Source organism: Rhinopithecus roxellana, chromosome 4 (assembly GCF_007565055.1).
Source record: "Rhinopithecus roxellana isolate Shanxi Qingling chromosome 4, ASM756505v1, whole genome shotgun sequence".
NCBI lineage: Eukaryota > Metazoa > Chordata > Mammalia > Primates > Cercopithecidae > Rhinopithecus > Rhinopithecus roxellana.
The window spans coordinates 12,802,165-12,826,581 of NC_044552.1; the positions used below are offsets into that span (position 1 = coordinate 12,802,165).

At 50.6% G+C, this 24,417-nt stretch overlaps 1 protein-coding gene across 2 annotated transcripts in view; it reads left to right on the plus strand.

Moving 5' to 3' along the window:
- Positions 1-13,360, plus strand: part of SSR1 (signal sequence receptor subunit 1) — a 43,786-nt gene extending 30,426 nt beyond the window's left edge. For both annotated transcript variants that reach the window (XM_010381702.2, XM_010381703.2), the window contains one exon: positions 12,563-13,360. In XM_010381702.2, the coding sequence (XP_010380004.2) occupies positions 12,563-12,587 (25 nt within the window). In that variant the 3' untranslated portion in view covers positions 12,588-13,360. The remainder of the gene's footprint in view (positions 1-12,562) is intronic.
- The last annotated feature ends 11,057 nt before the right edge of the window (positions 13,361-24,417 follow it).

Sequence of the window (24,417 nt, forward strand, 5' to 3'; positions counted from 1 at the left end):
ATGTAATCCCAGCTGCTCGCGAGGCTGAGGCATGAGAATCACTTGAACCCAGGAGGTGGAGGTTGCAGTGAGCCGAGGTTGCGCCACTGCACTCCAGCCTGCGTGACAGAATGAGACTGTCTCAAAAAGTAAACACGTAAATAATAAGTAAAAGCTACTAACCAAAAAAAAAAAAGTACAGACTGTCTGGAAAGTGGCTGTCCTAGAAGGACCGGTTGCCACCATCAACAGTGGAAGATTCAAAGCAGTTGGTCCTTGGTGCACATGAGAACCGGATTTCATTCCCTTGAATTCTTCAGAGCAGTTTAGTAGAGTGAATGCATGTTAAGGCCTTGCATTTGATATCTCATCCAGTTCGCAAGTTGCCGTTTCCTGGCTAAAACATAATGATTGTGTATTTTTCTCATTTGGCCCTACAAGCTGCTGGCCCTCTGTCCCTCCACTGTGGGAATCAGATCTAGAGCAGGCTGAGCCTGCAGATAGGCAGTGGCCAAAGGGTCACTCTTAGTGTTTTATCTCGACTCCTTACTTGAAGTCCACCCGCATAGCACACATCCGGTTTATACTGAAGCCACCTACCTAGAAATACTCATTTCAGGAACCACCAGTAAGCATCTGTGACCGCACAGGCTTTTTGACTGATGGCCTCCCGGATCTGGTTTCAAGGGATAACCCCGTCTGTGTGCATCCGTGGTCTTCGCTCTGCAGTGAGGACTTTGCCGTGCCGCTTGTGGTCTCCACAAGAGGCTCAGAGCTGAGTCTGAACTGCTTCATGGTCACCAGCTCCTGTCCCTTCCAGCCTTGAGAGGCTTTTCTCTCCAGATGAAACCTTTCCTTGCTGCCGCTTTCTCCGTCTCTGGTTGTTTTTCTCTTGTGCCCGTCTTCATGGACACCCTCCTGGCTTCCATCTCTGTGGTTCTCCTGCCTCACTTCCTGTTCTGTTGTTTCTCCCCTTTGTCAAAATATCTCCTGTGTTCTTGGCTTCCTTTTCGTTGCCAGGCTTTCAGGCTTACCTTTAACTGTTCTTCTAATATGGCTTCTGCCCACAAAAGCCTGCTCTGTCAGGATCTCAGGGTTCCCCACTTGCCACAGCCTTCTTCAGCCTCAGTTCCCCGGCATCAACTTGTGTATTTAACCCATTGAACACCACCCCCCAAATTCACCTTCATTTCTTTGACCCTGCTCCTCCTTTTCTGTTGAGGAATCTGTTGACTGACTCCAGGCTCACTCAGGCTCACCATCCCGCTCTCTGCAGCAGCCTTTCGAGAGCGTGCCGGTTCTCATGGCTTCATCTGTTAACTGTTGATCACTTCAGTCCTGATTTTTAGACCTAAATGGTTTCCTTAATGCCATTCTAACTGCCTGTGACTCATTTTCACTTACCGTGTTTATTGTAACGCCAAACCAACAAATCACAGGTGCTTGCTTCTCTCGGTCAGTCTCCCCAGTCTAACTTTTTGTCATTCAACATGACTTGTTTATCCAACCTGAAATTGCATAGAGCCCCAAGTATGGTGCTTTGTACATAAGTTTGTATAGTGACTTCCAATTTTGGCTCTGCTGTGAATAAAATGAGATTTCAGTTCTCTTCACTTTGAAATCTAACAACTCAGAGAACATTGAAGAAATCTGAATTTAGTTGGGGCAAAATACTTGTCGTTTAAAATATTTCTGTTTATATTTTCTAATTTATTGCAGGAGGTCTTGGGTTTTCTGTTTGAGTTCTAGTGCTTGCAAACTCAATGTGATTTCTGTCAGCGTATCTTAGGTTTGTTTATTAGGAAACTTCTGCAGTGTGAGGTTCTATCTGAAAATGTTATTTAGTTATCTTCTGGGACTATTTAATGAAAGTGGGGTCATGAATCCTTAAAATTCTTGTGCAGATTTGAGAAACGCTTCTGTTATTTGGGGGTCAGTTCTTAAGTGTGGTAAAGCCAATGAGCACTTTGCTTTCTTGGTCTTACTGGTCTAACCTCTTGCTTGAACTAGTCTGCTGTCCTGTCAAATGCATCTTTATTTACATGTCCCTTAAATTAAAGCTGATCATGAAAAGATTTGTGTGCAACATGTTTTCTAAAGTACCAGTGCATATTCCTGCTTGGTCTCAAGATGCATGAGGAATCTAAAATAGAAGCGAAAAAAAAAAATCACAATTTTGATCATAATTTCCTCCTGGAAATTATTTAAAAGTTTGGTCAGGCACGGTGGCTGAAAATACTTTCAAGGATTTTCTATTAAGAATCCATCTTGGGGACAGGTGTGGTGGCTCACGCCTGTAATCCCAGCACTTTGGGAGGCCGAGGTGGATGGATCATGAGGTCAGGAGTTCGAGACTACCCTGACCAACATGGTAAACCCTCGTCTCTCCTAAAAATACAAAAGTTAGCTGGGCACGGTGGCAGGCGCCTGTAATCCCAGCTACTTAGGAGGCTGAGGCAGGAGAATCACTTGAACCTGGGAGGCAGAGGTGGAAGTGAGCTGAGATTGCACCACTGCACTCCAGCCTGGGTGACTCCGTCTCAAAAACAAAAACAAACAAACAAAAAGTTCACACATTTTAGACATTTCAAGTAACAGAGTGATGTTTTAGAATAAAGATGGTTTAAGATTAGTTTTACAGGCACTGTTGGGCTGTCAGCTAGTTTGCTTTTCAGATGATGATCGTAAAGACACTCCCCCACACACAGGTATGAGTAACTAAGGTCTCCCCCACCCCCACTCCCATACTGAGTTTTGATTCCCAATAATTGCACAGACTGTTTAATTGCTTATTAAACATTTCTAAGGAAGCCGAGATGGATCCTTGATTTAATTTTCTCATCTGTATGCCCACCCAATAAGTCAGTAGCACCTAAAATTTCTTTCCCTTCAAGATTTTATTCTAAGAACGTGTTCTTCATAGAAAAAGTAAATTTTGATTAGAGGCTGTGCAAACTCTGGAGAATCAGTCTTTGTTACCAGTTAATAATGTTTTTAGCCTTTTCTGCTGAGAGGAAAAAATGCTTTGAAGAATAAAAAATACTAGAACATAACAAGCTTGGGGAGTTAGGAAAAAAATATTTTAGGGCAGTAAGAACCAGCATTATGTCTTCTCTGCCATGCTTGAAACATTCAGTATTAAACTTTGGATTAATCCAAAGTCTGAAAAGAAATATACCAAAATGCTAAAGCTGCTTTGGTTAGGATGGTGGGCTTTTTTTTTCTTTTTCAGAATTTTTGTAATGTGCCCATATTTTATAATGGAAGCAATAAATGCAAATGTGAAATTTATCTGAGCCTCCTACAATGAGTCTCATAATCCCAGTGGTTGTGGACAGCTTATTTGTGGCCCCAAAAGAAACTGAGCCACTTTTTAACTTGGATGCATTGTCACTACATAGTGAAAGAAAATCAAGATAGATTCTTTTTTTCTTTTTTTTTTTTTTTTTTTTAACAGTATCTCTTTCGCTAGCTGGAGTGCAGTGGCGCGATCTTGGCTCACTGCAACCTCTGCCTCCCAGGTTCAAGCGATTCTGCTGCCTCAGCCTCCCAAGTAGCTGGGACTGCAGGTGCCTGCCACCACACCTAATTGTTGTAATTTTAGTAGAGATGGGGTTTTACCATATTGGCTACACTGATCTTGAACTCGTGACCTTGTGATCTGCCCACCTCAGCCTCCCAAAGTGCTGGGATTACAGGATGTGAGCCACTGTGCCCTGTCAAGATAGATTTTTCTCTTTTTGAGACAGTGTCTCACTCTTGTTGCCCAGGCTGGAGTGCAATGGCATGATCTCAGCTCACCACAACCTCCACCTCCCGGGTACAAGTGATTCTCCTGCCCCAGCTTCCTTAGTAGCTGGGATAACAGGCATGTACCACCACGCCCGGCTAATTTTTGTATTTTTAGTAGAGACGGGGTTTCACCATGTTGGTCAGGCTGGTTTCAAACTCCCAACCTCAGATGATCCGCCCGCCTTGGCCTCCCAAAGTGCTGGGATTGCAGGCATGAGCCACTGTGCCCAGCCCAAGATAGATTCTTTTTTTGTTTTTGTTTTTTTGACACGGAGTCTCGCTCTGTTGCCCAGGCTGGAGTGCAGTGGCGCGATCTGGGCTCACTGCAAACTCTGCCTCGCAGGTTCAAGCCATTCTCCTGTCTCAGCCTCCCGAGTAGCTGGGTCTACAGGCGCCCACCACCACGCCTGGCTAAGTTTTTTTGTATTTTTAATAGAGATGGGGTTTCACTGTGTTAGCCAGGGTGGTCTCAATCTCCTGACCTCGTGATCCGCCCACCTCGGCCTCCCAAAGTGCTGGGATTACAGGCGTGAGCCACCACGCCTGGCCCCAAGATAGATTCTTAATAGAAAATCCTTGAAAGTATTTCTCCTTTTCAGGGACTCAGCCTTTCTCTTTGCTATTTGTAAAGTCATGAGTTCCTCTGCTGCCGAGTTGGTGCCAGGCCAGTGCTCAGTGCAGCCACTCCTGCCACACTCCCTTGCCTCTCCGGCTTTATGCCCACAAGAGTCCAAGCCACTCGGTCAGATCCTGACTCTTCCTTCCGGAAACTCGCCTCTGGCTTCCACTGACATTTAGGTGACCATCGGTGCTCCACCACTGTCTGCAGGGCTCTCCAGGATCTCTCCATCCCTGCCTTGCCCCCTCCTGTGCTGCCCTCCAGGCTTCCTGGCCAGCCACCTCCACATCCTCTACCCTGCCAGGCTTGTCCAGGATCAGGGCCTTGGCAGTAATCCCCTCTGCCCAGGTCTCAGCCCCCATCTTCCCTGCTCTTAGTCTTCCTGACACTCCCCTCATGGAAGGCCCCACACACCCTGCTTTGTTCTCATTATCTTCACCACTATCAGAAGTTACCTTGGGCCTGGCATGGTGGCTCACTCCTATAATCCCAGCCCTTTGGGAGGCTGAGGTGGGCAGATCACTTGAGGTCAGGAGTTCGAGACCAGCCTGGCCAATATGGTGAAACCCCATCTCTACTAAAAATACAAAAATTAGCTGGGTGTGGTGGTGTGCACCTGTAATCCCAGCTACTCGGGAAGCTGACACAGGAGAATCACTGGAACCCAGGAGTCGGAGGTTGCAGTGAGCCGAGATCGTGCCACTGCACTCCAGTCTGGGCGACAGAGCGAGAGTCAGTCTCTCTCTCTCTCTCTCTCTCTCTCTCTCTCTCTCTCTCTCTCTCTCTCTCTCTCTCTCAGCGTGGGCAACAGAGCAAGACTCACACACAGACACAGAGAGAAGTTACCTTGTCCTTCCATTGCCCGTCACTCACCCCTTGTGAATGTAAGCTTATGACAGCAAGAATTTTGTTTGTCACCAGCTCACCAAGTCTTAAAACAGGACCTGGCACACATGGTAGTTGTTCCATGTGAATTATTTAATTATCACACTGTGAAGTAGGTGTGTCTCCATTTTTCTAATAAGGAAATTGAACACAGGTGAAATAACTTGCCAGAAATTCCTCAACCGTTAAGTGGCAGAGCTGGACACAGGTTTGTGTCCAGAGCCTTCATGTGATGATGCCCTCTCCCTCATTTACGGAGGTTCTTTCTCCAGGGCACCATTCACTGGACAGCCGGGAGAAGATAAGAGGTTGAGTTGGCATGCTTTGGGTTCACAGATGCATGCATCTCTGGCTGGGAACTTGCAGGGTTACGGATCAGACTGCTGCAGCTTGAGAAGTTGAAATGGCATCTTGGTTGTACATTGCAGCTCAACCAGGAAGCGTTTACTAAAACAAAAACTTAATGGAAACTGACAAGCAAGTGCATAGGCGTTGCTAGAGATGGTTTCTGTGAAATTCCATTAGGTGACTTCCATAAAGGGAAGTGAAACAGTAGATCACAGCTGTAGCTTCAAAATAAAAAGTTGGTTCCTAAATTTGAGTGAACTGTAACCTTAACTGTTTTCTCCTTAATCGCATAATGACAAAGTTGCCAAATTCCCAGTGGAAACAACTCCATAACATATCACAGGTGCACAAAAGCTGCCACAGGAACACGGTGAGGAAAGAGACCAAAGGAAAACTGTTTGCTCAGGCTCCCTTTGAGTAGTGCCTCACGTCAGGAGACTAGCTATATCTTTAAGAATTTATAAAAGGCTGGGCACGGTTGCTCATACCTATAATCCCAGCACTTTGGGAGGCCAAGGCAGGTGGATCACCTGAGGTCAGGAGTTTGAAACCAGCCTGGCCAACATGGTGAAATCCCGTCTCTACTAAATATACAAAAATTAGCCAGGTGTGGTGGTGGACACCTATGGTCCCAGCTGCTTGGGAGGCTGAGGCAGGAAAATTGCTTGAACTCAGGAGGCGGAGGTTGCAGTGAGCCGAGAGTGTGGCACTGCACTCCACCCTGGGTGAGAGAGCGAGACTCTGTCTCCAAAAAAAAAAGAGAATTTGTAAAAGTTGGCTGGGCAGAGTGGCTCATGCCTGTAATCCCAGCACTTCGGAGGCCAAGGCGGGAGGATCATTTGAGCCCAAGATTTTGAGACCAGCCTGGTTGACATAGTGAGACCCCCATCTCTATTTTAAATTATATGTAGGTATTTTTTAAAAAGAATTTGTAAAAGTATACTTCTATGGGTTTTTTGTTTCTTTGTTTCTTTTTTGAGACGGAGTCTTGCTCTGTCACCCAGGCTGGAGTACAGTGGCACAGTCTCGGCTCACTGCAACCTCCGCCTCCCGGGTTCAAGTGATTCTTCTGCCTCAGCCTCCTGAGTAGCTGGGACTACAGGCAGGTGCCACCACACCCGGCTGATTTTTGTATTTTTAGTGGAGACGGGGGTTTCACCATATTGGCCAGGCTGGTCTAGAACTCCTAACCTCGTGATCACCCTCCCAAAGTGCTGGGATTACAGGTGTGAGCTACCGCGCCTGGCCCACTTCTATGTGTTTTGAGTCAGAGTCCCGCTCTGTTGCCCAGGCTGGAGTGGAGTGCTGTGGTGCCATCTTAGCTCACTGGAACCTCTGCTTCCCAGTTTCAAGGAATTCTTGTGCCTCAGCCACCCAAGTAGCTGTGATTACAGGCGCACACCCCCATGCCCAGCTGATTTTTTTGTATTTTTAGTAGAGACAGGGTCTGGCCATGCTGCCCAGGCTGGTCTCAAATGCATGGCCTCAGGTGATCCTCCCATCTCAGCCTCCCAAAGTGCTGAGATTACAGGTGTGAACCACCACACCCGGTTCTAAGTTTCTCATAAGGGAATAAGTAGTTACTCGTGTCTGTGTTTTTTTGGTTTCATAATTTTAAATCTGTAGTATTTCTCCTCTGCAAAAGTTCCCTAAATGATGTGAAAACATTTTAAAGCATACCTGCTTATCCCCAGGCTCCCTTGATGCCCGTCAGATGAGTGTGTTTTGCTGCCCTCTGCCGCTCATGGACGGTACAGCAGTGACTGAACAACCCATTCCCGGGTCTGCCCCTTGGTATTGCCAGAAAGCTGGAGAAGCCTGGGAAGAAGACAAGATTGTTAGGAACCATGCTCTCCTACAGCCAACCGCCTACTCCAACCAGCCTAACAGTCTGTGCTCCACCCCTACCCCAGAACTAAAATGAAAACGAAAAATGCGTTTGCTAAGACATCAATGAAATAATCTCAGATTTTTTAAGTAATTTGAATGGTTTGTGTTGGTAGAAAGATGAATGCAGTGAGGCAAGGCTGCGGGTCACCTGTAGAGCTGCCTGACCACGCCCAACATGTGCTGTCCAGATTCACCTTGCCTCCCAAATGGAGCAGTCTTTGAGGACAGACAAAGCTGGCCACCCCTCGACTTTGCCTCCGTCATGTCCACACACGTATACACACAGGATGACTTCAGATGAACAAATCAAATATTTTCAGTTGCTGGACAGTCAGTAGTATAGTATGATGGTTAATAGCTGTTGGAGGCCAGGCACGGTAGCTCCAACAGTAATCCTAGCCTGTAATCCCAGCACTTTGGGAGGCCAAGGCAGGAGGATCACTTGAGGCAAGGAGTTCGAGAACAGCCTGGGCAATACAGTAGTCCCATCTCTACAAAAAAATTTAAAAATTAGTTTTTTATGTATTTAAAAAAATAGCTCTTGGAATTAGCCCTTGTTTGAATCAAAACTTACCCACTCAATGGCTAGATTACCTTGGGCAAGTTACTTGTCTCAGTCTGTCTTTTCATCTGTAAAATGGGGATAATAGTAACTACAGTTATTAGTTATCCTAGGAATATTTATAAAGTCCTTGCTGTATGTCAAGGGTTTTGACTTTTTAAAGTTTCTACATGTTAAGAAAAAGCTGATCCCAATGCCTAGCACAGAGTAGCCTTCAAATGTTTACCACTAAGAATATTTATTTCCTCATTACATAAGCCGTGTTTATTTGTCAGCCAACTGAAAACCACTGTCAGCAACCTATTCCTCCCTGTGAACTTCTGGTAGAGGCCTCTCATCTTCTACTTAATGTTCGAGTTGGAAAGAATCTTAAGAGTCATCTACTCCAGCTCTTTACCCAATGCAGGATCCTCTTCTATAGCCACCTGTGTGAACACCTTTACCTGGCCAGGTGGCCTGCCTTTGGACAGCTCAAATACTAGTTCCTCCTTGAACCCAAATCAACTTCCCTGTTGATGTCCTAGTTCTGCTCTGCAGATCTTCTTAGAAAAAAAAAATCTGCCTTCTGTCCTTTACAACAGTAAGGGGCAGCACCCCCCCCTCCCCCCGCCCCATTTCAGCTGGCCTTGCACCTGAAAGTTTGAAGAGAGCTATCACTTCTTCCTTTGTCAAAAATCATGTTATCCAGGCCAAGGTAAAACATCCTGCAACCTACATGGGTCTTTTGAAAAATATATTCCTGGGCCGTGCACAGTGGCTCCTGCCTGTAATCACAGCACTTTGGGAGGCCGAGGTGGGCAGATCACGAGGTCAGGAATCTGAGACTAGCCTGGCCAATATGGTGAAACCCCCTCTCTACTAAAAATACAAAAATTAGCTGGGCATGGTGGCACGTGCCTGTAATCTCAGCTACTCGGGAGGCTGAAGAAGGAGAATTGCTTGAACCCGGGAGGTGGAGGTTGCAGTGAGCCAAGATTGAGCCACTGCGCTCCAGCCTGGCGACAGAGCGAGACTCTGTTTTAAAAAAAAATATATATATATATATATATATATATGGAAATATATTTCCATAGAGCAATTTTGTTTTCAAGGAAACACTGCCTTTATTAAGATGATAATTGTGTGACTCCTTGAAACCTTACAGATTCTATTGAGTTATGTAAATTAAAGAGTCCAAGTGATGACCTGAGATAAAAGATGGAAATGATTGCTATTAGCTCTCTCCCTCCAAAAACACATTCCTTCAGCAATTCCTCCCTGCTCTTTGGCACTTGCAGGCTGAATTGCCCCTGAGACTGGGGGTTTAGTAAAGGGTGGGGCTTCCTTGAAGTGCAAGGCTCAGGAAGCCTTCCCCAGAGAGGCTCTGACACTGGGCTGGGGCCCAGGAGTCTGCATTTTAACAGGTGCTCCTGGTTCTCCCACACCATGCTGCCCACCGTTATCCAGGGCAAGCTGTGGCTCACAGCCACGATGTCCCTAAGCAGCCATGTGGCGGGACGGCACAAGCACACTGAGGGCGGGGGGAGCTTGTCTCTAATGAGACTCCTGTTGCCCAGGGCCATGTTCCGTGTCCCCTTCCTGGTACTTCTCACCCTTTGATAGCTGCAAGGCCATCTGACATGGGTGGGGGGTGCTGCCCCTTACTGAGCACTGAGCTCTGACCTGAGACTCCTCAAAGCATGTGGCTTGTGTGCACTCATACCGTTCTCGATTTGAGATAGGTTATAATCTCATCATTCTAGAGCTGAGCAGATTGAGGTATATGTAGAACGGTAAGGCCGCCCCGCTAGTGAGCACGGTAGCCAGGATATGGACGTGGGTAGGCTGGCCCCAGGAGTGCCCCCACTCTCTCCAGTGAGCGGCAGACGTATCCAGCCAAACACCCGTACGTACCCCAGAGACACCCGGAACTCCATACGGGGATCAATCGTTTTCCTTCCCTGAACCACTTTTTTTCTTTCTCTTTTTATTTTTTATTTTTTGAAACGGAGTTTTGCTCTTGTTGCCCAGGCTGGAATGCAATGGCGTGATCTTGGCTCACTGCAACCTCCACCTCCCGGGCGATTCTCCTGCCTCAGCCTTTCGAGTAGCTGCGATTAGAGGCACGTACCATTATGCCCAGCTAATTTTTTGTATTTTTAGTAGAGACAGGGTTTCTCCATGTTGGTCAGGCTGGTCTCGAACTCCTGACCTCAGGTGGTCCACCCGCCATGGTCTCCCAAAGTGTTGGGATTACAGGCGTGAGCCACCGCGCCCAGCCCCCTAAACCACTTTCTCCTGCAGTATTTCCTGTCTCAGTTGGTGCCATCACTTCCAGAAGAAACTCCCTTTTTGCAGACCCCTCTCCATCCTCCTGCCTCTTGACAGTCTCTTATATCCAGCTCTTCTGCGGCCCTACCCTGCTCTGGGCCTTGGGAATATGTGGCAAGCTCTTGGTTCCCGTGTGCTCCCGCTGTGGGTGCGGTGCCACCTTTGCCTGCAGTGCGGCGAGAGCCCTGCCCCGCTCTCCCAGCTGCCAGTCTGGTCCCCTTCCAGCCCACCACCTGAGCTGCTTCTGTGGTCATTGTCAAATGGCATTCTGACCCTGTTGCTCTCCCCTGCTCCTAAAGGTTCCCCACAGCCATCAGGACAAAGTTCTCCACCATTAGCTTCTGCCTGCCCTTTGGCCCTCTGTCTCACTGGCCCTCCTGTGAATTTGTACTCCAGCCCAGCAGCTCACTCCCTGTGCACGCCACACTGGTGCCACCTCCTGCCTGCACAGGCTGCCCTCTCTCCCAGACACTGCCACCTTCAAACTTACACAAAAGTTTCAAAATAGTATAAAGAAATTCCCTATACCTTCACCTTCACCCAGATCGTGCTTAGCATTTCAACACATACAAAGCACACACCCCCCATGTGTATTTTTTTCTGAGCTCTTTGGGAGTAAATTGCAGACATACCACGTCCCCTTTCCCCCAATACACCAGTGTTTACCTCCTAACAACAAACATTCTCTCTCTCTTTTTTTTTTTTTTGAGTGGGAATTTCGCTCTCTTGTCCAGGCTGGAGTGCAATGGCGCGATCTTGGCTCACCGCAACCTCTGCTTCCCAGGTTCAAGCGATTCTCCTGCCTCAGCCTCCCGTAGCTGGGATTACAGGCATGTGCTGTCACACCCAGCTAATTTCATATTTTTAGTAGAGATGGGATTTCTCCATGTTGGTCAGGCTGGTCTTGAACTCCAGACCTCAGGTGATCCACCCGCCTTGGCCTCCCAAAATGCTGGGATTACAGGCGTGAGCCACTGCGCCCGGCCCAAACATTCTCTTATATAACTAAACTACGGTTATAAAAGTCAGGAAATTTAACATTTATGCAATGGTTTCTAAACTACAGGCTGTGTTCAGACTTCACTAATTGTCTCAGTAATCCTCTTGACGGCTATTTTTTTTCCTGGTTTGGGATCACGTAGTACGTTTAGTTGTCATGTCTTGGTCTCCTTTGTTCCGGAACAGCCTCTCTTTCAGCGTCCCTGGCATTTTTAAAGAACACAGGCTAGTTGTTTTGCAGAGAGTACCCCAGTGAGAGTTTGTGGGATCCTTCCCCTGGATCACATTCAGATTCTGCCTTTTTGGCAAGAATAGCCCTGCAGCAATGCTCTGGCCTTCTCAGCTCAGCATCTCCAGGGCCACATGGTGCTGCTGGGTTTGCCTGTTAGTGGTGATGTGGATACTGATGACTTGGGAACGGTGGGGTCTTATTTATTTTTTACAACCGCCATATTCATGACCCCTCTTCTAAGAAAGCTTGTGTAGACCCCTGCAGGCACCCACAGTTAGGGTAGGTGTCTGTCCCCTCACCCGAGTCCTGGCTACAGTGCCTCACCTGAGCTGACCAAGCCATCCTGGTGTGCGTCTCTTCCCCCGCTCAACTGCAAGGCTCAGGGGACCTCATCTTGTTCACGACGGTGCCCCAGTTCCTATGGGCCTGGCACATAGTAGGCACTTCATAAAGATGCGTTGAGTGAAAGAAAGAATGAGTGAGATTTGGGAGCTGATTGAGTTACAAAGCAGAAACCTCCAAATCTCTCCAGATGGGTCTTCGTGTGTGGTTTTCACTGCTTTACTCATGAAGCATGGCTAAATGTTGGGGTTTCTTTTTATGCCAGATTCTCACTGAAAGCATGAAAGTCTGATCAAATCCCAAGAAAAAAGCATGGTATTTATCCTTCCTTTGGGGAATCACAGAATGGACCTGTTTTAGAAACTTGGAACCCCATCCTCGATTCTTCCATGTGTTTCTTCATGGGAGGGTGGGTGGGTGTGAGGGGAGAGTCTCTGGGTCTTTGATCGTGGGAACTATTTGGCCTGGACAGAGTAGCAGAGAGTCTTGGGCCCCGCGCCTTGCTGCCTCTGTCCAGCCACATACTTCACGCACCAGTAGGGAAGTGCCTGGAGGGGCGTCCGGAAGCCTCGCAGGAGGTCACTGTCTCCCTTTGCTCTTTCAGACGCAGGAGGAGGGAGACACACTGATGACATCGGCCGCTCCTGCAGCTCGGGCGCCTCGCGGTCTCCAGGTGCAAGGCCAGCGCTTCCACCGTGGCTGCTTCAGGACATCCCCCAGAACAGCTGTTCCTGGAGACCCGGCATCTTTTCTGCATCGTTTTGCAATTTGTGAAACTTAGGACAGCAGCAGCCCACTCACCTGGGTGCTCCAGCCATGGCTCTGGGAAGTCACCCCTGGGCATGGCTGTGTCACGGGGGTTTTGCGGCTGAAGAACAGCTGTTGTGTGCTGCTGATGGCTGATTTCCCAGGAAACCAGTCCTACTCCCAGCCAGTAGGATGGGGATGCAGGTCCCGCCAGCAAGGACTGGCTGAACCGTGAGACCCATGCAGTCGGCCCCTTGGGTCAGCTGCCCCCACCCACTACACTGACGGTGACTGAGGCCACAAGACGGGGCTCTGCGTGAAGCCCGCCAGCCCCTGCCGTGTGATGGCTGCAACGCATACCTTAGAGCTTCCAGTTGCGTCTTAGGACATTTTCAAAGATGAGCGTCCTCAGGAGGGGCGGTGGAGGGGGCATGTCTGGAGGGGCCTGAGGCACGGGGAGTGCTCGGTGCCCAGGCCGAGCAGTGCCACTCTGTGAGACCAGTGGGCTCCTTCCAGCCGGGCTGCCTGAGGCCACTGTCTGTGTGTTGGTGCTCATTGTGGGCTCCGCAGCGTCTTTCCTTGTGCTGACGTGAATGGAGTTGAATTGCCCTGAATCAAATTAGACTGAAATAAATTGAATTGAAAGGCCTACAAATAGGTATGACTCTCTTGCTGAGTGCCAGGCTCTGGGGAGTCACAGCTGAATAAGACAGCCCCTGCCTGTCTTCACACTAGCCGGGCCCGTAACTAATATTATGGACTTGCACCAAGAACACATTGCGGGTGGTGGGTGAGAGTGGGGAGGAGGGTGAGAGGCCTCAGGAGGAGGAGGTCTTTGAACTGAGCCTTTGAGAATGGGAGTGGGGATTTTGAAAAAAGGTAAAGGTAAGAAGGACACAGGGGACCTGGGAGGCAGCAGGAGCAGAGGCGCACTGCATCTGAGGTGAAGACGGGAGAGGGCGGAGACGCGGTGCTCACTTGCCACCTGATAGAGGCACACACACGTGCACACACAGTCACAGGCGGAGAGAGGCATCGCACCCTCAACCTGTGAGCCACACGCATCAGAACCACCCGGAACGCACCCACATACCTACTCCAGCAGAATCTCAGGGAGCTGACCCAGGAACCTGCATTTTAAAACAAGCTCTACATGTGAATTCAAAGATTAACACTGTGTGTGTTGGGGGTGGGTGGTGAGCCCCTGTCAGCCAGCGGGGGGGATGGGGGTGCATTCAGTGATTTGCAGGCTGGGCCTGCCAGGATTCGCCCCTGGCACGTAAGTGAGTAATTGTTGCACTTCACCGCACAGCACAGTCGCCTGCAGGACTTGTCCACATACAGACCACTGGGCTCCAGACCGAAATTCTGAGTCAGTCGGCCTGGAATAGGGCCCAGAACTGCTTTGCTGATCAGTTCCCTGAAGGGTGATGCTGATACAGGGACCTCTGAGAAAGAGATGGATTGAAGAGAGGTGAGGAGTCAGCCAGACTGAAGGAAGCCCCCACTGGCTCTCCTGAGACAGGTGCTGGGAGAGTCGCAATATTTGAAGCGCTTTGATTTGACCAGATGTGCCTTTCTCTTCTGTGTGCCTGTCGTTGGTTTCAAGCCTTCTGCGATAATGGTATGGTATTTTGGACATGTGACAGATGCCCAGTGCCCCGATCGGAAGATGGGTGAGCCTGGGCCACGCTGCCCAGTGGTCCCCGGCAGGGTCCCTTGCTCAGGGTGATGCCATCTCCTAAATGGTGCGGCAGAGACCCGTGACTCTGAGGCCACTTAGGAGCATTTCTGGGCATCCACGCAGTGCCTTGATTCCAGCACCCAGAAATGCTTCCGGAGTTCCCAAGGTCACAGGTGGAAACTCCAGATGTCTCTTGGAAGGCTGTGCTGCCATCACCCTTGGGGCTTGGACATGTCCTGGATCTAGGGGTGATCATGTATCGGCAGACTACACAGGATGGTAAGTCTGTTCCCAGTAGGAACCCAATGTCCCACCAGCAAGGAGCTCAGCACTGTGCTCAAGCCCAAAGGCACAACCAGCTTCCAAATGCCATCTTTGCAGGTCTATGGCTGCAGCTGCACATGGTACCAATGCTGTGCCAATCGAGAGGAAACCACATATGAATTTGAATGGGGGAAATTTGACATAACTGTAACAGGTTTAGAGAAGTGAGGGGTTGGCTAATAAGACGTCAACTCCAATCATCCAGGAAGAGCAGCCATAAGGAACAGCCTCTCGTCCAACCGCTCCTCCCCACCTCGAGCCCTCATTTGAGAGAGCACTGCCCAGACTCACCGAAGGGCTGAGAAGTTGCTGTTGGTGCCACAGCAGTGGGACTTGCTGGATATCCAGCTCTGGGTGGCCAGAGTTAAGCTGTTCCTGTAAGGGAAGTGCCTTCCTGGAGGAAGTCAACCACAGACTGCTTGAAGAGGATGGAGGAAGCTGCTGGGTGCTGCTGACCACCACGCACGGCAGGATCCTGGAGCTGGAGGGTCCGTCAGCATGGCAGGAGTCAGCCAAGTGGGCACACAGGGCAGGAAGAAAAACCTTCTGTCCTACCACTGCTGCCTCTGGCAAAACCTAACACCGTGTCAGCACACAAAGGAAACATGTCTAAAGGGGCCAGGTCCATTTGCTCAAAGCAGGCAATGAAGGATGAACTTGGAGCTGCATGGCACTAAATTGATTAGGGGCACAGCTCCCAGACTCTCTGGTCCTCGACAGGAGAGTCCAGGGTGTGGGAACTTGGCAAACCTATTATTTGATCAGAGGAACAGGGGAATTGGAAGGGGCCTCAAGAGCTCCTCTGTCCAGCCCCTCACCACTCCCAATACAATACCAACCCTCTAAGCAAGGTCACAGAGCTTAGTGGGTGGGAGAGAGGGACTGTGCCGCCTTGTTCTCCTTTTGCCCTCGTACTCTGTCTTTCATAGACCTTTTGCCATTAGATTGCACCGATAAACTGGTAGCATCCATTTTACAGATAGGCACCCAGAGTTGAGAAACCCCCGTTAGATGAATAAATATTCCCAAAGAGAACTCAAGACACACTGTCTAGTTCTAGGACAGAGGAATTTCCTGGCTTTCCCCCAAAAAACTCCATAACTTTTCTTGTTTCTCTGAATTCTACAAAGACATTTTAATGAAATGTGGGAACCACACTGGACACAGTGGCTCAAGCCCGTTATCCGAGCACTTTGGGAGGCCGAGGTGGGCAAATCACTTGGGGTCAGGAGTTCGAGACCAGCATGACTAACATTGTGAAACCCCATCTCTACTAAAAATACAAAAATTAGCCAGGCATGATGGCGGGTGCCTGTAATCCCAGCTACTCGGGAGGCTGAGGCACCAGAATCATTTGAACCTGGGAGGTGGAGGTTGCAGACAGTCGAAATTGCACCACTGCACTTCAGCCTGGATGACAGAGCAAGACTCAGTCTCTAAATAAATAAATAAATAAATGAATAAATAAATAAATAAGAAATGTGAGCACCAGCCAGCATGACTAAGGCAGCGCTTTCCACACCTGGTATGGTATTGTAGGAGCCCAGTGAAGATTTGTGGATTTGGTTTATAACTTGTCCAGCACAGGCCTTGGACCTTGGGTCATCCATTCTCCTGTGAGCATTAAGAGAAGGGTTGTCATTTCGATGGTTGTGCCGGTCCCTAATGCTGATGGAGACTGTCCTGTGTGCTGTGCCCGCAGTATCTCATGAGACTCCATAATGAAGAAGCCCTGTCGTCATCCACCTGTCTGTCAGCCATATCAGGAACATGCAGAAAGTCCACCAGGACAGTGCGCTAGTCAGGGCTGGATGCCACAACGAAGCCTTCCGTCCGGGGGGCTTACACAGTACAGACAGATTACCTTGCAGTCCCTGAGAGGAAGGCTTCGACAGGGTTGGTTTCCCCCAGGCCTCTCCTTGGTTTGCAGCTGTCTCCTCCTGCCACATCCTCCAAGTCTGTGTTCCAAGCTCCTCTCATAAGGACACCTGTCACATTGAATTAGGACCCACCCTGGTAGCCTCACTGAAGCTGAATTACCTTTGTAAGGGCCCTATCTCAGATATGGCCACATTCTGAGGTAGTGGGGACTTCCCCAGGTGGATTTTGGGGAGACTCAATTCAGCGTGTAGCAGACAGTATTTGCTATAGACGTGACTATCTGTGTGGATCAAGGCTTTGCATACTACTTGAGAGACACCATCTGGAGTGGAAGCGGCCCTTCCTCACCTCATGAGCCTGTTAACTTCATCTTCAGATAAACATGTAACACTTGCAACCCCCAAGCTCTTGAAAATATGCGAAGCCCCTTCCCCTTCAGTTTTTGTAATTCTAAGCAGGTTCTTAGAAACGTTTCTAAGCCTCTCTCTAGTATCAAAATAAAAAATAAAAATACAACCACACAAAAAAACTGAGCTCCAGTCCCAGAATCCTGCAGCCTTCCCGGCATGTAGTGTGATGATGGTGTATAGGAGGATCTTGTTCAACACTCTGGGACACAAAGGGGACCCATGGCTTTCACAGGCAGGCACTCCTGTCGTGGGCAGCGGGCTGGAGGAATGTTGCGAGTCTGGGGCCCACTCCCCAGGCTCAGGTGAGCAGCAGTACCAAGACCGGCCAACAAGGACGTCGCCTCAAAGGGCCCCATGCCCTGAACTGCCCTTTTTGCCCGGACCCAGGACACCCCACGGCCTCTTAGAAAAGGAAATGTTTGGGCCGGGCGGGGTGGCTCACACCTGTAATCCCAGCACTTTGGGAGGCTGAGGCGGGTGGATCACCTGAGGTCAGGAGTTCAAGACCAGCCTGGCTAACATGGCAAAACCCCATCTCTACTAAAAATAACAAAAATTAGTTGGGCATGGTGGCAGGTGCCTGTAATCCCAGCAACTTGGGAGGCTGAGGCAGGAGAATCACTTGAACTCAGGAGACGGAGGTTGTAGTAAGCTGAGATTGTGCCACTGCACTCCAGCCTGGGCAACAAGAGTGACACTCCATCTGAAAAAAAAATAATAAGAAAAAGAAGGAAGGAAGGAAGGAAGGAAGGAAGGAAGGAAGGAAGGAAGGAAGGAAGGAAGGAGGGAGGGAGGGAGGGAGGGAGGGAGGGAGGGAAGGAAGGGAGAGAGAAACGTTTGGCTGAGCACAGTGGCTCACGCCTGTAATCCCAGCACTTTGGGAGACTGAGGCAGGCAGATCACCTGAGGTCAGGAGTTTGAGACTTGACTAACATGGAGAAACTCCGTCTTTAGTTAAAAAAAAAAAAAAAAATTAGCTGGGCGTGGTGGCACATGTCTGTAATCCCAGCTTCTCAGGAGGCTGAGGCAGGAGAATCCCTTGAACCCGGGAGGCGGAGGTTGTGGTGAGTGGAGATGGTGCCACTGCACTCCAGCCTGGGCAACAAGAGTGACACTCCATCTAAAAAATAAAAGAAGAAGAAAGAAAGAGAGAAAGAAAAAAGAAGGAAGGAAGGAAGGAAGGAAGGAAGGAAGGAAGGAAGGAAGGAAGGAAGGAAGGAAGGAAGGAAGGAAGGAAGGGCAGAAAGAGAAAGAAATGTTTGGCTGAGCACAGTGGCTCAGCCTGAGACCTAGACTGAGGGTCTGTCTCAGTGAAGGCCTTAAGTGCTGAGGGAAGACTGGGGGCTATGGCTTTAGAGGCTCCGACTCATCTCCAGCTCTGCGGGGACTGTATGTTCTGGGCAGTGGGCATTTTAAACCCATGTGGGAGATGAAGATGACTGAGGCCCAGGGCTGCTGGATCGCACACAGAAAGTGGGGTGAGAACTTGGACTGGGGCTGTTTGGCTCCCAATCCCAGAAGCTGACCACACAATGGCACTCCCAGGGTACCCTTAGATCAGCCAGTCCCAGCCCTCCTTGCACATTAGAAAGCTCTTGGGAGCCAGGCTGGGTGCAGTGGGTCAAACCTGAAATCCCAGCACTTTGGGAGGCTGAGGCGGGTGGATCATCTGAGCTCAAGAGTTCAAGACCAGCCTGGCCAACGTGGTGAAACCCCGTCTCTACTAAAAATACAAAAAATTAGCTGGGCGTGGCGGCGGGTGCCTGTAATCTCAGCTGCTCGGAAGGCTGAGGGAGGAGAATCGCTTGAATCCAGGAGGCGGAGGTTGCAGTGAGCCAAGATCATGCCATTGCACTCCAGCCCGGGCAACAGAACAAAAAAATCCATTTCAAAAAAAAAAAAAAAAAAAAAAAAAAAGAGAGAGACATAGACTGAATAGCTAAAAGGTATTTGGTACTGGGCTAAGTTTTGGATGTACGCAAAAAAGAATAATCGCCTCCATCCTATCCTTCCGGATCTGAAAATCTAGCCGTGGAGACAGCTCAGCTTATTTTTACAAAGGCAAATGCACTCCATTCGATGCATGGTAAGAACCAAGCCAGTGAGTGAACACCAGAGAGCTGGGGTAGTCACAGGGGGCCTCAAGGAGGTGGTGAGGCTGAAGGAGCAGAACAGGGATTGGAAGAAGGATTTAGGATGTGGAGGGCATTTTAGGGGAGGACCAAAGAGAGAACAGGTGTGCCCAGGCATGCCCTGGGGGTGTGAGGGCAGCTGGATCCCAGGGTGTCTGAAAGTGGTCACCCGAAGGCATGCTCACTGGTGGGCATGGCCATCACAGGACATGGCTACAAGGGGTGTAACTATCAAGAGCAGAGCCAATCAAGGTCGTGCCCATCCGTGGGCGTGGTCACCAGGGCTGAGGTCGTCTGTGGGCGTGGTCACCACAGGGCGTAGCTGCACAGGGTGACAGACGGTGGGCATGGTCGGATCAATTGGGAGGCAGGGTGGGCTTAGGCCTGTTCAGGAAGCAGAGCTTGGATGTCATTCTCCAAGACTTAGAGGCCATTGGAGGTGTTGGGCAGGGAGGGTGCAGGGACAAAGAGGTGCTTGAGAAACACTGATCAGATGTGGTGTGCCAGCTTCAGCTGTCCTAGCGTCACCATCCCTCGGTGGGCGCTGGGAAGAAGACAGGCGTCTGCAAGTCCCTCAGGCTTCACTGTGAAGCGGGTCAGCTTTTTCCAAGGGCAGGAGAATGTGTGGTTCCCTGCTGCTTGAGGGGCTCTGCAGGCGGAAGGTAAGGAGTGCTGCTCGCTCTGCCCCTGCGGAGACCGGGTCAAGCTGGTCCGGCACCTTCCTCCCTTTTCTACCTGAAGCAGGACTGGGAGTGGAGCCCGCACGGCAAACGCAAGGCCTGTCTTTGGGGAAAAGAGCTGCCTTTGGGACCTTCCTCGCTGGGCCGTTCCAGCACTCAAGCCTCAGCGCTGCCACGTGGCGACCACGCGCCCTCCCTCTGTCGGGGGATCCATCCCTCTGGAGTTGCGGAGCGGTTTTCTCACCGCGATCCTCCCTTCTCTGGAAACATCCAGATCCTCACCCACTGCCCCAGGCCAGGCCAGTCAGATGCGCTGGCCTGGAAATTCCACAGGCAGCAGGGAGAGCCCCAGAGCCCCTGCACTGCAGCTGCTGCAGAGGGCAGGGCCTGAGCTCCATGCTGCTGTCTTGTGTGTGTTTTTGCTTTGTTCCTTGTTTTTACCTTCTGTCAGTGTATCTCCGGAGGCCTTTGGGTCGCCCCTCCTCCCGGGCCACTCCTTTCCCCCGGACCCAGCCTTCAGTCCCTCCCTGCCTCGCCCCTTCTGGCGCACTCAAGCACTTGCCCTGGTCGCTCTTCTTGGACGCGAACAGACACTAAAAGTCACGCTTTCTTGCACAGTCCGCATTTTATTTGCAAAGCGAAGCGGATAATGCATTGCCGTCATTCAGCCCTGCTGTCCCTTGGTCTCGGCAAGGACTGCTCTGCTCTTCCACTGCCCTGGGTCCCAAACCAGTTCTGCCCACACCCTGCCCTTTGCCCATCGTCTCAGCCCAGTGGCCTGTCTTCACCCACGCCCTCAGGGAACTGGGCTCCCTCTTCTTAGGCAACATTGTTTTCGCCCACTTCCTCTTTCAGCCTCTCACCACTATTCTCTGACTCTTCCCCAGCCTGTCTGTCTCTTTCGTAGGTATCTAGGTGCTCCCCTGCCCCCGCCACCTTTCCTGATCTCATTGACTCCTATGGCTCCTCCCATAATAACCCAAACCTGGCTGTAGCTCTTACCCCACCGCTGGGCTTCAGACATCTCCACCTGGATGTCTGCAGTGGACCCACAAGTCTTTCTTCTCCTCCTGGAGGCAGCCCCCACATTCTCCTCTTGGGATCCTCCCCTTTTCTATGCAGGAGGGGTGGGGATATTTGACTTGCCCACTGCTTCAAGAATGGCATGTGACCCAGAGGTGGGCACGTGCCTCAGACCAGCCTGAAGTCCTGGTCTCTTGTTGGGACGAGCAGCTGTAGTCGCCAAGCTGGCTGCACATAAGCTGAGCGACTCTGCTGCCTGGCAGGGGCCCTCCCTGAGAAATAAAGCAGAACCAGGAAACGGAACACGTGGGCTTGAACACTAGCCTTGGTGGACCTGCATCTAACCAAAGTCACTTTCTGGACTTTTTCTCAATGTGGGCTAACCCGTTCTCATTTTTGTAGAAGCTGGTCTGAGTTATTTGTTTGTTTGTTTGTTTGTTTGTTTATTTTTGAGACAGGGTCTCGCTCTGTCGCCCAGGCTGGAGTGCAGTGATGCCATCGTAGCTCACTGTAGCCTCAACCTCCCAGGCCCAAGTGATCCTCCCACCTCAGCCTCTCAAGTAGCTGGGATACAGGCATGTGCCACCACACCTAGCTTATTTATTTATTTTAGAGATGAGGGTCTTACTTTGTTGCCCAGGGCGGTCTCGAACTCCTGGATTCAAGTGATCCTCCTGTCTCGGCCTCCCAAAGTGTTGGGATCACAGACATAAGTCAATGCACCCAGCCTCTGAGTTGAATTTTTGTCATTTGAAGACCTCTGAGAGACACCTCCAACAAGATGGAACCCATGATCTCTGTTCCATCAAACCGCCTTCTCCACCTGGCTTCCCTGACATCCTTCATGGCACCACCTCCCCCAATTTCCAGTGACAATGTTGAAAGCTTGACTGCATCCTCATTGCAATCTTCCTTAATCAAGTAGAGCCAAATGTGTTCTCTCCATTGCTCTTCTCCTCCACAGCCCACTTCAAACACTCATTACCTTTTCTTTCTCTCCCCAACCTTTTTCTTTGACAGGCCCTTTCTACATTGTCCAGGTTGGTCTCAAACTCCTGAGCTCAAGTGATCCTCCTGCCTCAGCCTCCCAAGTAGCTGGGATAACAGGTGCACACCACCACATCTGGCCCTCATTACCTTTTGCCTAGACTATTTTGATAATTTCTCTGCTGGCTCCCCGTCTCACACTGTTGCTAGGACATTCCTAGGCTGCAGTTCTGATGCACTCACGGATGCCCTCAAGAACCTTCAATGGCTCCCACCTCCAGCAGGAAATGAACTCAAGTGTTCAGAGCTCTCCTGACTCTGACTCGCTCCTGCATCTATTCACGGTCTGTTGTGCGGCGTATCAGCCAGTGGACCGCCTGCCCTTCCAGCCACAGCCCGCACCACTCTGATGTGATGGGACACCCCGGCCTCCCTGTGCCCTGAGCTTCTCCCTGGCCCCAGGCCGGCGACGCTCCTCCACCCTGCTGCAACCTGCAGAAATCCTTTCAGGGGCCTCACTCTGTAAATTCAGTCTACATGTCCCCGACAAGCAGTACCCCCCACCTCCAAATGCCCTTGATGCTCTGGGCTTGCCACTCCATTTAACAATGTCCTTCTCAGCTTTTTTCTCCTAAGCGGCTGGAGGGCAGAGTCTGTGTCTCATTTGCCTGAGATTTCCTCCCCTGCTGAGCTCAGGGCCTGCAAATATTTGCTGGGTAAACATGGACCGACAGCCTGACCAGGAGCCTCCTGCTCCCAGCGCCGCCACTCCCCGTCTGGGGTCTTCCTTCCGAGTCATCTGGATACGCCAGCAAGCCTGGATTCTCATCTGCCTGCCAGGCTATCCCAACTTTTTCAGAGATGATTGCAAAGCTCACTGCCATAAAGCCTACCTGCAAACGCTTTTCTTGCTTATTTTTTTACCTCAACTAAACACACTAAAATACATACATAAGTAGATATATAAATAACAGGAAAACTTGGCGTGCTGTAATTCAGTTTTGGTAAACAATGATGGTGTTCTCTTCTTATTCGTACCCCCTCCTCTGCCACCTCTCTCACGCCCTCCTGCTCTCTCCTGCCTCCCTCCAGGCGCCCTCTCTGACCCCACCTCCCCTCTCCCCTCCTGCCCTCACTCACAGTCAGGAAGGCTTCCCATTTCCTTCTGACTTCCCCAGTGGGACCCAAGCCCTTGGGAGTTAGGACAGAAGGTGACTTGGGTGGAGGCAGTGAGCTAGGAAAGAAAGGCAGTGGGTAGGATCTGGGCCATTCGGAGGGCAGGGCAGGGGCAGGGAGACTTGGCTGGCTGGGTGGTGCTCTGGGGTCCATCCACCCTGAACTGAGAGGAAGGGTGTCGTCCCCCATCCAGTGAGCATGAGGGGCAGGGCCACCACCCCAGAGCCACCAGAGCCACTCTTTACCAAGCACTGAGGACCAGCCTTGGCACAGGCCCTGGGTGGAGAAGTCCCAAGGACACCAAACCCACCATTAGCGCTGGCTTGACTGAGCCTCCCTAGTGCTGATACTAGATAACAAGTGCAACCGTGTCCAGATCCGAGGGCAGTCATGGATGTAAGGTTCGTGGGAGGGCAAGGCCACCAGAAACAGGAGTGGCTGGCCCGAAACACTGAACGGGGTTGGGGGCCATTGGTCACGCCTTGGTATGGAAACAGAATTCTAGGTGGGGACAGAGGGGGCCCCACAGACAGGAGGGTGGAGTGGTGCCATGGGGTCAGCAGGGAGACCTGACAGGACCAAGGAGCTGAGGGAGGTGGGCAGGGCTGGCTTCCTGCAGTGCGACCCCTGTGGGGCCAGAGCCCCACACTCAGGTGAGGGACTGTGCTTGGAGTTCAATGCTTCCAGGGCCCCATCACGAAACTCTTTATGATATTATCTTCAAACTGGGATTTGTCAGTGAACTCTGATGGGACAATGGAGTGTGCACTGGGTGCCAGGAGCCCCAGCTCCTGTGTGGTCCTGCCTGCCTCTCTCTCCTGCCTCCCTGGGACAGGTTCTTGGCCACTCAACCCCCTGCCCTTGCCTAGTGATTGCAGCCCCCTTGGCCCCTGGTGGAGGCCTGGGTGTAGAGGTAGAGAGGGTTGGGTAGATGTGAGACCTCAGGCACCTGTGGGCACCTGCATGTAAGTATCCCAATGCCTAAGGTAATGTGGCCATGGAGAACCCATTGGCCGGGGACCGTGGCTTATGCTGTAATCCCAACACTTGGAAGGCCGCGGTGAGAGGACTGCTTGAGCCCAGGAATTTGAGACCAGACTGGGCAACATGGCAAAAACACCAGGTGTGGCGGTGTGCACCTTGGTCCCAGCTACTTGAGAAGCTGAGGGAGGAGGATCACTTGAGCCTGAGAGATTGAGGCTGCAGTGAACTGAGATTGCATTGCTGCACTCCACCCTGGGCGATGAGTGAAACCGTGTCTCTTAAAAAAACAAAACAAAACAAAACAAAAACACAAGATGGGCACAGTGGCTCACATCTGTAATCCCAGGACTTTGGGAGACCAAGAAGGCAGATCACTTGAGGCCACCAGAAGTTCGAGACCAGCCTGGGCAAATGGTAAAACATTGTCTCTA